A 13670-nucleotide genomic window follows, 5' to 3' on the forward strand; every position below is an offset into this window, starting at 1 on the left:
GTATATCTTCCACTGAGTATATTTTTCACATCCACCTTCGAACCATGGAGGACTATTTATAGATCCACCAGCAGCCCTATCACGTGAATGTTCCATCTTTCCTGGGATCACTAGAAAGTTCTAGAACCCGCTCTGATGCCAATTGAAAATACTAGATGGAACAAGTATTGATAAAATGTTTTATCTCAATGAATTTAACTAAAGAGAGTACGATACACGACACGAAGATTTGCTAACGCAGTGTAAACCTCTCCACTGAGGAAACTTCACTGCGTGGCTTTTAACGTAGCCAACACGAAAAGAACAATCCAATATTAAACACAAGAGTTTACAGAACACAAGTAGTGTTGTTCATAACAAACACTTTCTCTTAGCAACAAATGCTAACTTGTTTTACAACCGTTCTAACTCTTAATTCAACATTCTAGGCAATCAATCTTCAATCTTCCTTTCACTCAAATGAATCACTGATCTTGAGAGTGAGTATGAATGATTATGCAATATCACACATGAAACAAGTAAAGAGGGTTTTTAGAAAACGATTTGAACAAAACAAGTAGTTCAATAGAAAACAGTTTATCCGATCAAAAAAACCCCAACAAAAACTTTTGTTTTGAAACCTTTTTATAAGGGAGAAAAACTCCCCCTCAATCAAATCTTTTCTCAATAATTAATTAAGATAAACATGGAAAGGTTTAAAACAGTTTTTGAATATGCAATCGACATTTTCCTAAACAAGATTTCAAATTGATATGCATGTTAAACACCACTTTAATGCATAAGTGATTATTTATTCATTACAACGATATGCATATCAATTTAGAATTATACCAACTAATATGGAATGAATACACATTAAACTCAAGATCAGTGACTCGATTTGGCTTGATCTTTTCTTCAAGATCCGATCTTGTGATCTTTCTCTTTGTTTTTCTTGAAGCTCCGGTTTCCTTGTTGTAATGGGAAATCATTTGTTGAATGGCAATGGGCCAATATACTTACAATGTGTATTTAAGTATTTTAAGTAACAAAGAATACACTTTGTTGTTGTCCAATATGTAGTAGCTAGCAAGAGACTGCATAAATTGCACACTTGAGTGAATAAGAAATATTTGATAAGTCTACATTAAGTACGGTAATGCCCCAACAACACTTCAAAATTTTGTAGGATCTATTAAAAACAACTTATTTAGCTAGTGTGGAAACCGATTTATCCTCCAACACGTTTATAGGTTTCAGCAAGTAAACAACGTACTTTGTTTGGGTGAGAGAAAGATAAGACTGGTATGTAATTTCACTATGAACACAAACAAAAACCCTTCGGCAATCCACCTTGCCAAGAAATCTACCGACCATGGCCACTACCACGACTTCATTGAGCGGTCAGTTCCTTCGTCAGATATAGAAAGCCGATAATCTAAACAAAAACATCACCCAACCAATGCTCAAACCAAGATCACTCTCTAGCAAAATGTAGGAATCCCAAAAGGCACACCATTCCCAACAATACTTGGAACCACTATGGCAAAACATAAAAAGGTCGAGAGAACGGCCCTGGCCGATCGACCCCAAGTCGGACGCAACCAACACAAGAAAATAAAGACAAGCCTTTGAAGATAGATTTGGTGCTAGACACTGCATAAGGAGCCTCAATTCTCAATGGTAAGACTTGAAAGAATCCTCATGCTTTCCTTAAAGAATCGCCATCCCATTAAACCCCTACATAAGGAAAGACCAAGGTTTGACCTCCATGGTCAATTTTGCTCAATTTTGACCACTGCTCTACGTTCTAGTCTCTTTGGGAGCATCATTCTTTTTGGGAAGTTTGGCAAGTGCATCGAGTTTGATTAAGTATCTCTTGATTTTTAGTGGCTTGCAGATAATAGGAGAAACTTCTATTTGTTTACTTTGAAGCAACTGAAATATTTGTAATTCGATTGAAACTAGCATTTAGAATCGATATTTTAATCAATGCTCGATATTTTTTCTGAACTTTTTATAAATTTGAAATACCGAAATCTCCATCAAAATGGAAATTTAAAACATTAATTTATTCTTATTATGTTTGTACCACAATTATGTGCATTAGTTTAGGGAACACTAGACAAGTTTTCTTTGAAACTAACACAAATTTATATTTATATTTTATTTATCAATTTTGGGTGTCAATCCATCAAAGGTATATAAAGGCATACAATACACAATAACCCATGATACGAAGGGCCGTCAGAAATGAGCTACTGCTAAGAGCGCTAGAATCCTAGAACCCTACGTAAAGATGCCTTTGATAGCAACCGAAACTAAGTAACCAAGAAACCATAACACTATCAGGAAAGGAATCGGACCAGGCCAAGTTCCCCGCCCAATTTATTTTTAAAGCTTCTGGGACCCCCTACGCAGAGGGGGCTTCCCAAAAGAAACTACCAACTGACTTGAAGCCTCAGCCGGAAACTTCAACTTCCTCTTCCTAGTCTCTTCTTAGGAAACTTGCAATCTTTAGCCAGAAGAACCTCACCCGCCACTTTAGGCTTATTCTTGCTGCCATGCGGCCTACCCAACTTGCGTTTTTTAGCAGGCAACAATGCCTTCTACCTTCAAGGCAAGGGCCAGGAATGGCTCAAAATCCAACTGAATATATGCAAACTGCACCAGCTGCTTGAAGCGTCTGGCGTAAGTCAACAGTTCTGCCTCCACCCGTCGTTTAGATCCAGCCACCGGTGGCACCTCGCTGGCGTTGTCACAATCGTACTTGAATCACACACAATTTTTTTATGGATATGCATGTCCATAAAAAACAATTAGGCCAGAAGAGACTTACCATAGAATCAAGGTCCATTGACGATCTAGTCTCTCTCTTTCTCCACAGTGAATTTCAACATGAAGTGCTCTCCCTGCTCACACACAAATAACCTATTCTTCAGGTTCCAGACAGAGAAGAGCGTCCCCATGAACGCTCTGACATCCGGCCTGCGTGTGGAGGCCGGACAATAGCCTCCCCATCGCATAGTGGTTGTTCGAGAGCATCGCCGCTCGCCAACATCGTCCACCATTTTCCAGCCTGTTACGACATGATGTAGAGAAAAATCTAGGAAATCCTATTATAGCTGTTTTCCATTTTAAAAAAAAAATTATAGCTGTTTTCTCTTTCTTTCTTTTTTTTTTTAATTCGGAATCAAATTACCAAGTTGAAGGGGGAGAAAGTCTTTGGGAGAAACAGAACGCGCCTCACGCGCGGAAAAGTAAATCACTGATCGAGCGTTTCTCTCCCGGCCGAACGCCGGCGGGCCCCCTGCCGCTGCGTTCCGGTCCGAGAGGGGATGAGGATGGAGGCTAGCGGCGAGGCTCTATGGCGGGGATCCGGTTCGGAGGTGGAGATCGACAGTTCCTACTTGGATCGGGGAGGTGCTTCCAGATCGGTTTCTCCTCTCCGTCGATCGTGGGTGGGTGACAGGGATTCCTGGCAGCGTGGTCCTCGGTGGGCGAAGTCTGGTTGGTTCAGGGTGTGGATGGATCTGAGTTTGATATGGGTTTGGGTTAGGACGTGGGTCTGCAGGCGGGGTTCCGTGTTGTTTCTAGGGCAGTTGGAGTGGCTCTGGGACACGGATGGCCAGCGGCGAAACGTGGAGGCTCTGCGGCAACTGGGGGATGGGGGACGGTGGCTGAGATCTCGATCTCAGGGCTTGGGCTTTAGGTTCTGGTTCTGGGTTCGGGCACCGATATGGTTGAAGAAGGGCCTGCACAGCGTCGTGGTGATGCGGCGGTGCAGGGTTGCTGCGTGGTGGGGGCGGTCGGCTGTCGGATGGTGGACGGCTTCTGCTTTGGCCCTTTGGGAGAGATGGTGGATGGGCCGGGTTTCTGCTTGTGGGCTTTGCTGCTGTTTTTTAATTTCTGTTTGTTTTTTTTCCAGGTGTTGGTGTTTGTTTTTTTCGTTTGTTGTTGGTTTGGGTTGTTTTGTTGTTATGTTTTCGTTTGTAATTAGACGTGGCTTTATGCCGGCAATAAGTCCCTATCCAGTTGTGGTAGGGCGACGTGGGTTCTATCCCGGACTGCACCTTTTGTGTGCCTGGTCTGCCCTAGTTAGGCTGCGAGTTCCTAAATGGTCGCAACCTCCTAGTGGCAGGATGAAACTTAGTGTCACCGAAATTATTTTTCGGTGGCAACATAGTGGGAAAGCTGATAGTAATAGTCAATTATGGCTCCGCGTGAGCAAAATCTTTCTGTTATGTCACCACCTTTGTAAAGCGAATAGAGTAGCCAATGTTGCACTCTTCGCTAATTGGTGCTCGGTAGAATACATATTTTCTGTTGAGACTCTCGTTATGATCTCGAGTTGTTCTCTTTATGCTTATTGTGATCTGGGGTTTAGGTATCATGCCCCCCCATGTATTCTGAGGTTTCATTAATGGACAGGGCTTGAGGGCAGCCGTGCTGACCCTATTTCAAAGTAGACAAAATTGTTCTCTTGGTTTGTAGGCTCCCTATTTCAACCGTTACAAATAAAAGAATGGTAAATTGCTCTAGATTTATATAGCGCGTTTGTTAGTAGGGAAAAGGAAATGGGAGAGCAAGTTCCCTCCCATCTTTCTGGTCACATGCTGCCTTTCTCTGACCTTTCTTTATAATTTGCTCCGACTTCTTATCTTTGTTTGTCTTCATAAAATAAGAGGTCAAATTGGAAAACTAAACAATTAAAATGACACCTCTCCAGACCCAGACCCAGACCCAGCTCTCCTCTTCTTCTTCTTCCTCCTCCTCTTACTCCTATTCCCATTATCCCATTCTCATAGTTGTCCCATTCCTTTCTTTCCTCTTTGGTCTTGCTGTTACTAGTTTGTGAGGTAAACTCCTTTATAACTCTCGCAGAAAGACTTGTTCTTTGTGTGCCTGCCGCTCCTTTTATTATTCCTTTTTCAGGTTCTTGGTGGGGTTTATTCCTTTCCTGATTTCTTTTATCTACTCGTATTCCAGATTCCTACTCTTCCCTTTTTATTCTTTCTTCTTGTTACAAAAAATCTAAAAAAGTTAGTGCCATTTTGTTTCACTCGCTTTCCACCCACATGCATGTTCTTCTCTCTGTCTGATCTGGATGGGATCACAACCATATCTTCTTCCTTTTTCTCTAAACTTGCAGGGGAGATAGTGCAAATTTGGTCTCTTTCTTTGAGGGGTCAGGTCACACAAACAAGAAGAAGAAGAAGAAGAAGCTCAAGAAAGAAAGGTGAGATTTCTCGAGACCTTTTTGATCCTCCAGTTGGGCCCACGCAAATTTCCATTCTTGAATTGGGTCTGATTCGTTTCTGGGGATGATTACAACGACTTTGTCAGTTTCTTAATCATTTCTGAACTGGGTCTTGTTTCTTTTGTTGAATTTACTGCTCAGAATTAACAATTGCTTTCTGGGTTCTGATTATACTCTATCATTTTGGGGCTGTGTTTGAGTTCCAGTATTGATTTGGTTCTCCTGAGGCATGGCTGCAATTGATGTTCTCAAGTATGCTCATAGTCCTGCACACAAAGCCATAGTCACCAAGGACTATGCCAGTCTCAGGAGGATTCTTGCTGCTCTTCCGCGGCTCTCTAATCCTGCCGAGATTCAAACTGAGTCAGCTTCATTAGCTGAAGAAGAGAAGGCCGAAGCCATTGCTGCCGTCATTGATCGACGGGATGTCCCAAACCGTGACACCCCTCTTCACTTGGCTGTAAAACTTGGGGACCAGACAGCCACTGAAATGCTTATGGTTGCCGGGGCAGACTGGAGCTTGCAGAATGAGCAGGGGTGGAGTGCACTCCAGGAAGCAATTTGCAATAGAGAAGAAGCAATTTCCATGATTATAGTTAGGCACTATCAGCCATTGGCTTGGGCAAAATGGTGCAGAAGGTTGCCTCGTTTAATTGGAACTATGCGGAGGATGAGAGACTTCTACATGGAAATTACATTCCACTTCGAGAGTTCTGTGATTCCTTTCATTTCAAGGATTGCTCCATCAGACACATACAAGATCTGGAAAAGGGGTGCAAATTTGAGAGCAGACATGACATTGGCTGGTTTCGATGGTTTTAGGATTCAGCGTTCTGATCAGAGTGTTCTTTTTCTTGGTGATGGGTCTGACGATGGCAAGGTGCCTCCTGGGTCACTTTGCATGATCTCACACAAGGATAGGGAGGTGATGAATGCCTTGGATGGTGCTGGGTCTCAAGCAACTGAAGAAGAGGTTCGGCAAGAGGTGGTTGCAATGTCTCAGACTAATATATTCAGGCCTGGCATTGATGTGACTCAGGCAGTTCTCTTACCTCAGTTGACTTGGAGGCGGCAGGAGAAAACAGAAACGGTTGGATCATGGAAGGCTAAGGTATATGATATGCATAATGTGGTTGTGAGTATCAAGTCTAGGCAGGTCCCTGGGGCTATGACAGATGATGAGTTTTTCTCATCTTGCAATGAAAATGAAACAGAAAGTGAGGAACTTGATGATATTTTGACAGAGGATGAGAGGAGGCAACTTGAAGTTGCACTGAAACTGGATTCATCTGAATCGACCAACGAGAGTGGTGATGGAATTATTGAGCATCGTCATAGTTGTTATGAGGCAAGAGAAATTCCTGTTGAGGATGTAAGCAATTGTAGAAATGGAGAGACCAAGCAGGAAAAGAAAGGATGGTTTGGTGGATGGAGGAAACGAGATACCAAAAATGAAGGACATAAAAAGACTGTCCCACCAAGAAGTTCTCTTTGTGTGGATGAGAAGGTGAGTGATCTGCTAGGAGATTCTCCATCCAGAAATCAAAGCAGACCCAGAAGAAATAATGTGGACGCTGTTGTGAGGGGCGATGATCACAGGAGAGGAAGGGATATAAAAGCATCTTCCTCGCTGGGTTCTGATAGCAGAAGTCGTCATAAGGATGCAAGCAAGGAGAATGAGTATAAGAAAGGGCTAAGGCCTATTCTCTGGCTTTCCCCCAACTTTCCGCTACAAACAGAGGAACTGTTGCCGTTGCTTGATATTCTAGCAAACAAGGTTAAGGCCATCCGTCGTTTGAGGGAACTGCTTACTACCAAACTTCCGGTGGGAACATTTCCCGTCAAGGTATGCTGCCGCCACTTTTTATCATTTGTTACCTGATTTGGTTTTATCTTTATTTCTGTAGATGAATTGCATTCCAATCTACTATAACTTGTTTAAAAAGCATTGTTTTTTCTTTTTACTTTTCTGTGCGGGCCTGCTTCTCTCTTTAAGTGAATAACTTTTTTTAGGAGTTCTGGTTTCAAGTCTGAGGCACATGTTATCATATTTGACCAACTTAGGCATGCCAATCTTTTTAAGAAAGTAGGACTCATACTGTAGTTCTTGCACAGAAAAGCTTTGTCATATCAAACACTTCTAGTTATCTACATATTTTATTAGAAAGTAGATTCTGATTGTCTTATTACCACTTGATCTTGCCATGGCATGCGCTAGTTGATTATTGTATTGTTATATTCATTTGAGTCCTCAAATTGATGATTTCGTGCATTTTAATCTGTTGCTCACCATATTATTGTTATTATCATAATTAGTGTTTCTATTAGTACTATCAGTACTTTTTTTTTTTTTTCCTTTAAATTGGTTAGACTTGAGCATTGGATTGATAGACAATGTTACGTGATCAAAGAACTGATATCATCAAATCACAAGTGTGTCACTAGAATTGCATATTTGAGCGAGCGGCTAGCCCTTGTAAAAAGTACCAGGAATGGAAAAGTTGGTTCTTAATCTTTTGCCTCCGTCCTTGCAAATAGGAATTAGAGATGAGACTTTTTAAAACTTATAATTGAGGGATTGTCTGGTAGACAAAGTGGGTTGACAAAACTAAGTTCCTTGCGAGCTTTGCTCCAGCCTATTCTATGGCGCATGAGTTGATCTAGAATTTTCAGCTAGCATAGTAGGTTCTTGAGCACTGGCACATAAAAAATATATATTTACATGAATGTTTGATTTCCGCCCTTTGAGCTCTGGTTCTCCAACAACATTAGGATTCAGGTTCATTCAACAGGAAGTCTGTTCGAAGTTCTGTTTCTTTAATTTTGCTGGATTGGAATGCAATTGTGTTGTAATGGGTTAGCTAGTTTTTAGTTCTCTTTTACTGGATGTAAAAGCCTAGCTATTCAAAATAGCTCTGTTTTTTTTCGTGGACTTCTTGAGCACTTCTTCTCCAATAGTTCTCTTTTTGTTTTCAATAACTTTTTGTTTCTTATAAAAAATAAATATAAACTTCTGCAAATGAGTTGAACTCGACTCCTCAGCTAGCATACTGGTCTTCAAAATATGTGTTTTTTCACATGAATGTCTGATTTCCACCCTTTGAGCTCTAATTCTAATCCAATATTAGGATTTAGGGTCCATTCAATTGGGGTTCACAGAACTGATCCCCTTGTTTTAACTTTACAAAAAAGCATGAACTGGACTACCATTTAAAATTGTAATTGATCTCTGGTCATTGAACACCGATTCTAATTCTTGTATTCTGGGATTTTGGGTTCTTTAAACTTCTTTGCTTAGTTCTAGGCTAATAAGCCGTTGGATTTGACTATGGATTTCCCATGCATTAGTCTCTTTGTTTCTAACATTCAATTTTGCCTTTGATGTGGACTTTGACGCACCTTTACATTGTTCGAAGGCATGGGCTTTTGCATTGTGATTTTTTGTTCATCTGTAAAATATAATGGGATGTTGTACCACTTGCTAAAATGATGGGCACCACAGAATGTTAATTTTTTTACTGGAAGTCAAACATAATGGGATTCAATAACTTTTCAGCTACACTATGCTGAGTATACATTCCCATGATTTCTCTGCCCTTCAGTCATAAAATCATTCTATAACTTTTCAGCCACACTTTGCAAAACACAGCCATCACACCCAGATATCTTCATAAAACCTCACCCCTTTCCCCTCCCCTAACAAATTTGTGTTTTCCACAAAAACAATGCAGTACAAGATGATGGAATGGCCCACCTCACTCTAGCTTTCCTAAACACCTTCCCCATCAATTTAATTCCCCACACAGTGAAGAACAAATGGTTTGCAGTTTCAATCTCACCCTAATGGGGAGAACAACAATCATTCTTGTTTAAACCATATCACAATCATTAGGTTTGTTTTCTTCTTTTTCATTTCTTTTACTTCCATGTTCAAGTTGTGCGGCTTTAGTGTGATCTCGTTACTGGACTGAACTCAATCTATAACTATATGCACATCTCTGTCGATAACATTAAATCAACTTGTGGGTACTCAAATAATTAGTTTGTATAATTGTACAAATCCACAGATATTGATGTGTAGTTTTGTTTTGTTTTTTCTCTGTTTTCTTCAGCTCACGATCATAAAATCCTGTGAGTTAACCATGAAGTATTCAGTGGTGTGACTTTTAGAGTGTATTTGTAACTGATATCTGGAAGAGGTGAAATTGTAGGGCAATGTCTTTTGGTCGACCTAAGCATTTTGGAAAGATTTTTTGAAATGCTGTATTCTAGAAAGTGCTTCAGTGACATTACCATACCTCAGAGCTAGATAAAGGTATGGCTTAGCTAGAGGAAGATTTAACCTCAATAAGAGCTAGATCAGGAGTCACATAGCTGTAGGGCATAGCGTTTATGTACAAACAATTAAATACCTCTTAACAAGATGCTGACTTGATCTTCACCTTTCCTAGAATGTTATCTCTGTTGTTACACACTTACATGTTGCCTCATTGGGTTGTTTGTGCACATGTTTTTGCTTTATAGAGGTTTTGGTTTCTCTTTGGACCAATTTAAATGAGATCGAGCTGTCTTTTGTGGTGTGGATGCCGTGATCTTTTCCCTTGTGGGTGGTTGCCTGAGAAGATAATGAATGCTATTATAATCATTATGCGCCAGGGATTAAGTTGAGTGCTGAAGCAGTTGTTGATCACAGTATATCAAGCATATGCATGAGTACGAACACTAGTGCAAGCAAACAGTCTCTGCGATAGAGGAAGTCTGTTGTCTGATGTTGGTAAAACCTAAAAGGGGATTTACCACAGATGGCACACGAACAAAGTCATGAACAAAAATGGCCTTTGTAATAACTTGTCATTGATGTCAGAAAATGTTACTAGCTTTCTAAGAAATTGCCATTTTGTGCCTCAAAACTTTGAGTGCCATTTTTGGTATTCCCCAAACTAAGAAAGAAAGTCAATTGACTTTCGGCTGTTGTTGTATGCAATTCATTATTTTGGTCAACAATAGGAAGTGCTGTAATTGATAAAAATGATTTAGGTTTACAAGCGGTGCTTGTATCTATCCTGTTGCTAGGTGTACTTCACTGGTAGCAACTAGTCCATAGTTATATAAAAAATGATTTTGAAGAAGTATTTCAACTTGGTGGAAATTAATGGGAATGTTAACGATAAGATAGGCAGAGAATATTTATATAATAATCAGAAAACTACCCCTAGGAGACGTTATATTCCTGCAATATGTATTATTAACCTATCGGATTACGTGAAAAAAAAAAGTGCTGTGCTTTATCAACTCTTTCATAATGGTATGTTAAGGGATGATACTCCATTGTCTGATTATTGCTGCTGATTAAGTCATATATCCGCTTTATGTATTGTAGTCTTTAATGTGAAGTGAAAAAAGCCAGTTTTAACAATCTGGTTGCAGTTTATAAGCATAGGGGATGACCATGGAACTTTCCGTACTTATAGTGATTCATTGTACTCAGTAATTATTGGTAGCACTTTCTTCCTGTTGTTATTAGCATTGATATATACTGATTCAGTCTAATTAGTAGTTTGTGTTTTTGGTTCAGTTTCTGAGTGGTTCCCATGTGTTTACATCTAGGTTGCTATCCCAGTGGTTCCCACTATCAGAGTAATTGTCACTTTTACAAAACTCGAAGATTTAGCCCCATTGGATGAATTTGCAACACCCCCTTCGAGCCCCACTTCTGCAGGCAGAGAGAGCCCAGCAGGGATGCAATCCTCGAGTTCATCTTGGTTTCAGTGGATACGCGCTCCTTACCATCGCCCTGGCTCGTCCACTACTGGTTCTAGCAGTAGGATAGAAACTATTCCGGACCCATTTGCAATTCCAGCAGATTATACCTGGGTTACAGTCGAAGCAAAGAAGAAGAAAATGCAGGAGAAGAACAAATCAAAGAAAGGGAAAAGTCACCACAAATGAGGTCAAGACGGGAATGTAAAGAGGATTTAGCTCACTAAAGGAACTCAGCAGATACAAAATAGACAAATAGTATTTCATTCATTGTGATATCGTGAATACTGTAAGGAGAAAAAAGACTAATACTAGAGAAGGCTTTGGTATAGAAATGAATCATCCTTTGTCAAGGGAAAAGCTACTGAAGCATTGTGGGGTTGGGGTGGGAAAGATTTAGAAAAATACTGTCATTCTTGCTTGCAATGGTGGATGTTTACACCAGTTTGATTCCTTAATTCATTTCACTTGCATATATTGAACTTGGCTTTAACAATTAAGTGACTACCTGTTGGAAAACAGGACTTGTATTCAGCTGCTGTTTTATTTTTTATTTTTTTTTATTTTTTCTTTTCGTTAGTTGTTTTACTTGAAGGTCTGCTTTTTGTTTAGTAAGATCTTTTAACAACTGCTGTAGCGGGAGCCTTCATAAACAGAGGAAGTAATTTGTGTCTTTGGACAGTCTTTTTCATTGCATTGATGCAAAAGCTACATGCCAAGGCTAAGATAAGCATGCTTGCCTGGACTCTCATACAGCCCTGTAGAAAATGTCTAATGCTTCTTCTGATGCAAGACACCAAAAGAGTTTCTTTGGAGGTAATAATCCAAAAGAATTCAAGTAACATCTAGTGTAACAGTCAAAGAAATAAGCAGGATCAGGCTGTTCACTTTAGGCGCGCACTCACCCATATATATGGCGATGACCGTTGGTGTATTCTTCCAACTTCAGAATATAACATATTCTCTACTTGTATACCAGTAGAGCAACAGTTAAGAAGACTTTTTGGCACAATGAAAATCATAATAAACCACCTAGTACAAGTCAAATGAGCATGGCATGGTGAAAGAACGCCAACACATCCAATAATCAGTATTTGGCTGCATGCCATAGCCAAATCGCAGTACCTTCTGGGATAGATTGGACACTTTTTTCGATGTAACCATATCATAGCCAGCAATTGAGCGTCTACAATCTATTTCAGGTGGCCAACTCAACCCTCATCAATTAACATGTACTCACCTTGCTAGTTGGGAGTTAGTCTGTAGACCTAAAGAGTTTGGTGGCCTAGGAATTAAATGCACTAAGGATATGAATCAGGCTATGCTTGCTAAGATTGGGTGGAGAATGTTCCAAGGTGATAAGGGTCTGTGGAGCGATGTTCTCCATAATGAATATGTCAAGCAGGTCGACTTTCTCCATCCTCAGTATTCTTGCCCTACTAGGTGTTCTAGCACTTGGCGTGGGGTAATATTTGGCTCCAAATCATTGCAGAAAGGTCTAACATGGAGAATTGGTGATGGAAGCTCAGTTAATTTTTGGACTGATACATGGTTTCATGGAAAACCCTTAACCCTTACTTTTGCTCCTTCTAGTATCACTAATTTTCAAGCTAAAGTAAAGGATTTCTGGAATGAGCATGGCTGGAACATGGAGTTATTAAGATCGGTGCTGCCTGATGATCTGATTAGCCAAATTGTGAAGATCCCTGCTGGATATGCTGGTTGTGGTTCTGATAAGCTCATATGGGGTGCTACTTCGACTGGTAAGTTCTCAATTAAATCTGCATATATACCTTACTTTACTTCAAGATGAGAATTATACTCCCTTTAATTGGGCTTTTATTTGGAAAATGGCTATTCCTCCCAAGCTGAAATCTTTTTTCTGGCTTATATATCATGGAAAATTGCTAACGAATGTGGAAAGAGTCAAGAGAAGAATGTCCTTTGACTCTTCTTGCCCTCTTTGCCATAACGCTCCTGAAACTATTATGCACTTGTTAAGAGATTGTTCTCATGCCTCCTCTATATGGAATAAGATCATTTGTTTGGATACCATTACTAGAGCTATGCATCTGGATTGGATGAGCTGGTTGGCAGCAAATATTCGATGCAAGAGAACTTGTTATGGAGAGTTAAATTGGTGTATTGTCTTTGTTTTTGCTTGCTGGTACATCTGGAAGTGGAGGAATAAGATTATTTTCGATGAGGAGTTTCATTATCCAATTAATCCCAGCAATCTGATCATTGACGCTACTAAGGAGTGGAGCTCAACCACCTCAAAGAAATTCTTGGCCAAAAGACTACTATTATGCTGCATTGTACCATGCCTCCTCTGAACTGGTGCAAGCTGAATATTGATGTCGCAAGAGAGCGGAGTGGAAAGATTGGTTCTGGTGGGGTTCTCAGGGATTCTTCTGGATCTTGGATTTCTGGGTTCACTGCTAATTTAGGTTGTGGCAGTGTTATTCAAGCTGAGGCCTGGGGTTTGTTATTGGGGCTTAGAATATCTGTCACTGCTCATTGCCAAAAGATCATTATTGAAAGTGACTCTGATATCCTTGTCACTTTAGTGAATCAAGAAGTGGATGAACTGCATCCTTTGATATCCATTATAAATAGTTGCCAGTACTTGATGCAGAAGTTTGTGAGCTGTGAAGTGAAGCATGTTTTC

At 40.2% G+C, this 13670-nt stretch overlaps 1 protein-coding gene across 3 annotated transcripts; it reads left to right on the forward strand.

Annotated features, from left to right (window-relative positions):
* The first annotated feature begins 4576 nt into the window (after positions 1 to 4576).
* Positions 4577 to 11533, forward strand: LOC133712485 (uncharacterized). Of its 3 annotated transcripts, XM_062138596.1 has the most exons (4): positions 4582 to 4838; positions 5132 to 5218; positions 5446 to 7085; positions 10847 to 11533. In XM_062138596.1, exons 3-4 carry the CDS (start codon positions 5469 to 5471, stop codon positions 11186 to 11188), a joined length of 1959 nt encoding a protein of 652 aa, XP_061994580.1. In that variant the 5' UTR covers positions 4582 to 4838; positions 5132 to 5218; positions 5446 to 5468; the 3' UTR covers positions 11189 to 11533. The 3 variants fall into 3 exon arrangements, with proteins under 3 accessions (XP_061994581.1, XP_061994580.1, XP_061994579.1); XM_062138597.1 differs by having other exon boundaries at positions 4577 to 5218; positions 10815 to 11019; XM_062138595.1 differs by having other exon boundaries at positions 4582 to 5218.
* The last annotated feature ends 2137 nt before the right edge of the window (positions 11534 to 13670 follow it).

Source organism: Rosa rugosa, chromosome 5 (genome assembly GCF_958449725.1).
Source record: "Rosa rugosa chromosome 5, drRosRugo1.1, whole genome shotgun sequence".
Taxonomy (NCBI): domain Eukaryota; kingdom Viridiplantae; phylum Streptophyta; class Magnoliopsida; order Rosales; family Rosaceae; genus Rosa; species Rosa rugosa.

Excerpts from the sequence above, each read along its gene's own strand:
- LOC133712485 (XM_062138595.1), top strand. The coding sequence starts at position 5,469 with ATGGCTGCAATTGATGTTCTCAAGTATGCTCATAGTCCTGCACACAAA. Across the intron at positions 7,086-10,846 it reads TGGGAACATTTCCCGTCAAG|GTTGCTATCCCAGTGGTTCC; the intron begins GTATGCTGCCGC and ends GTTTACATCTAG.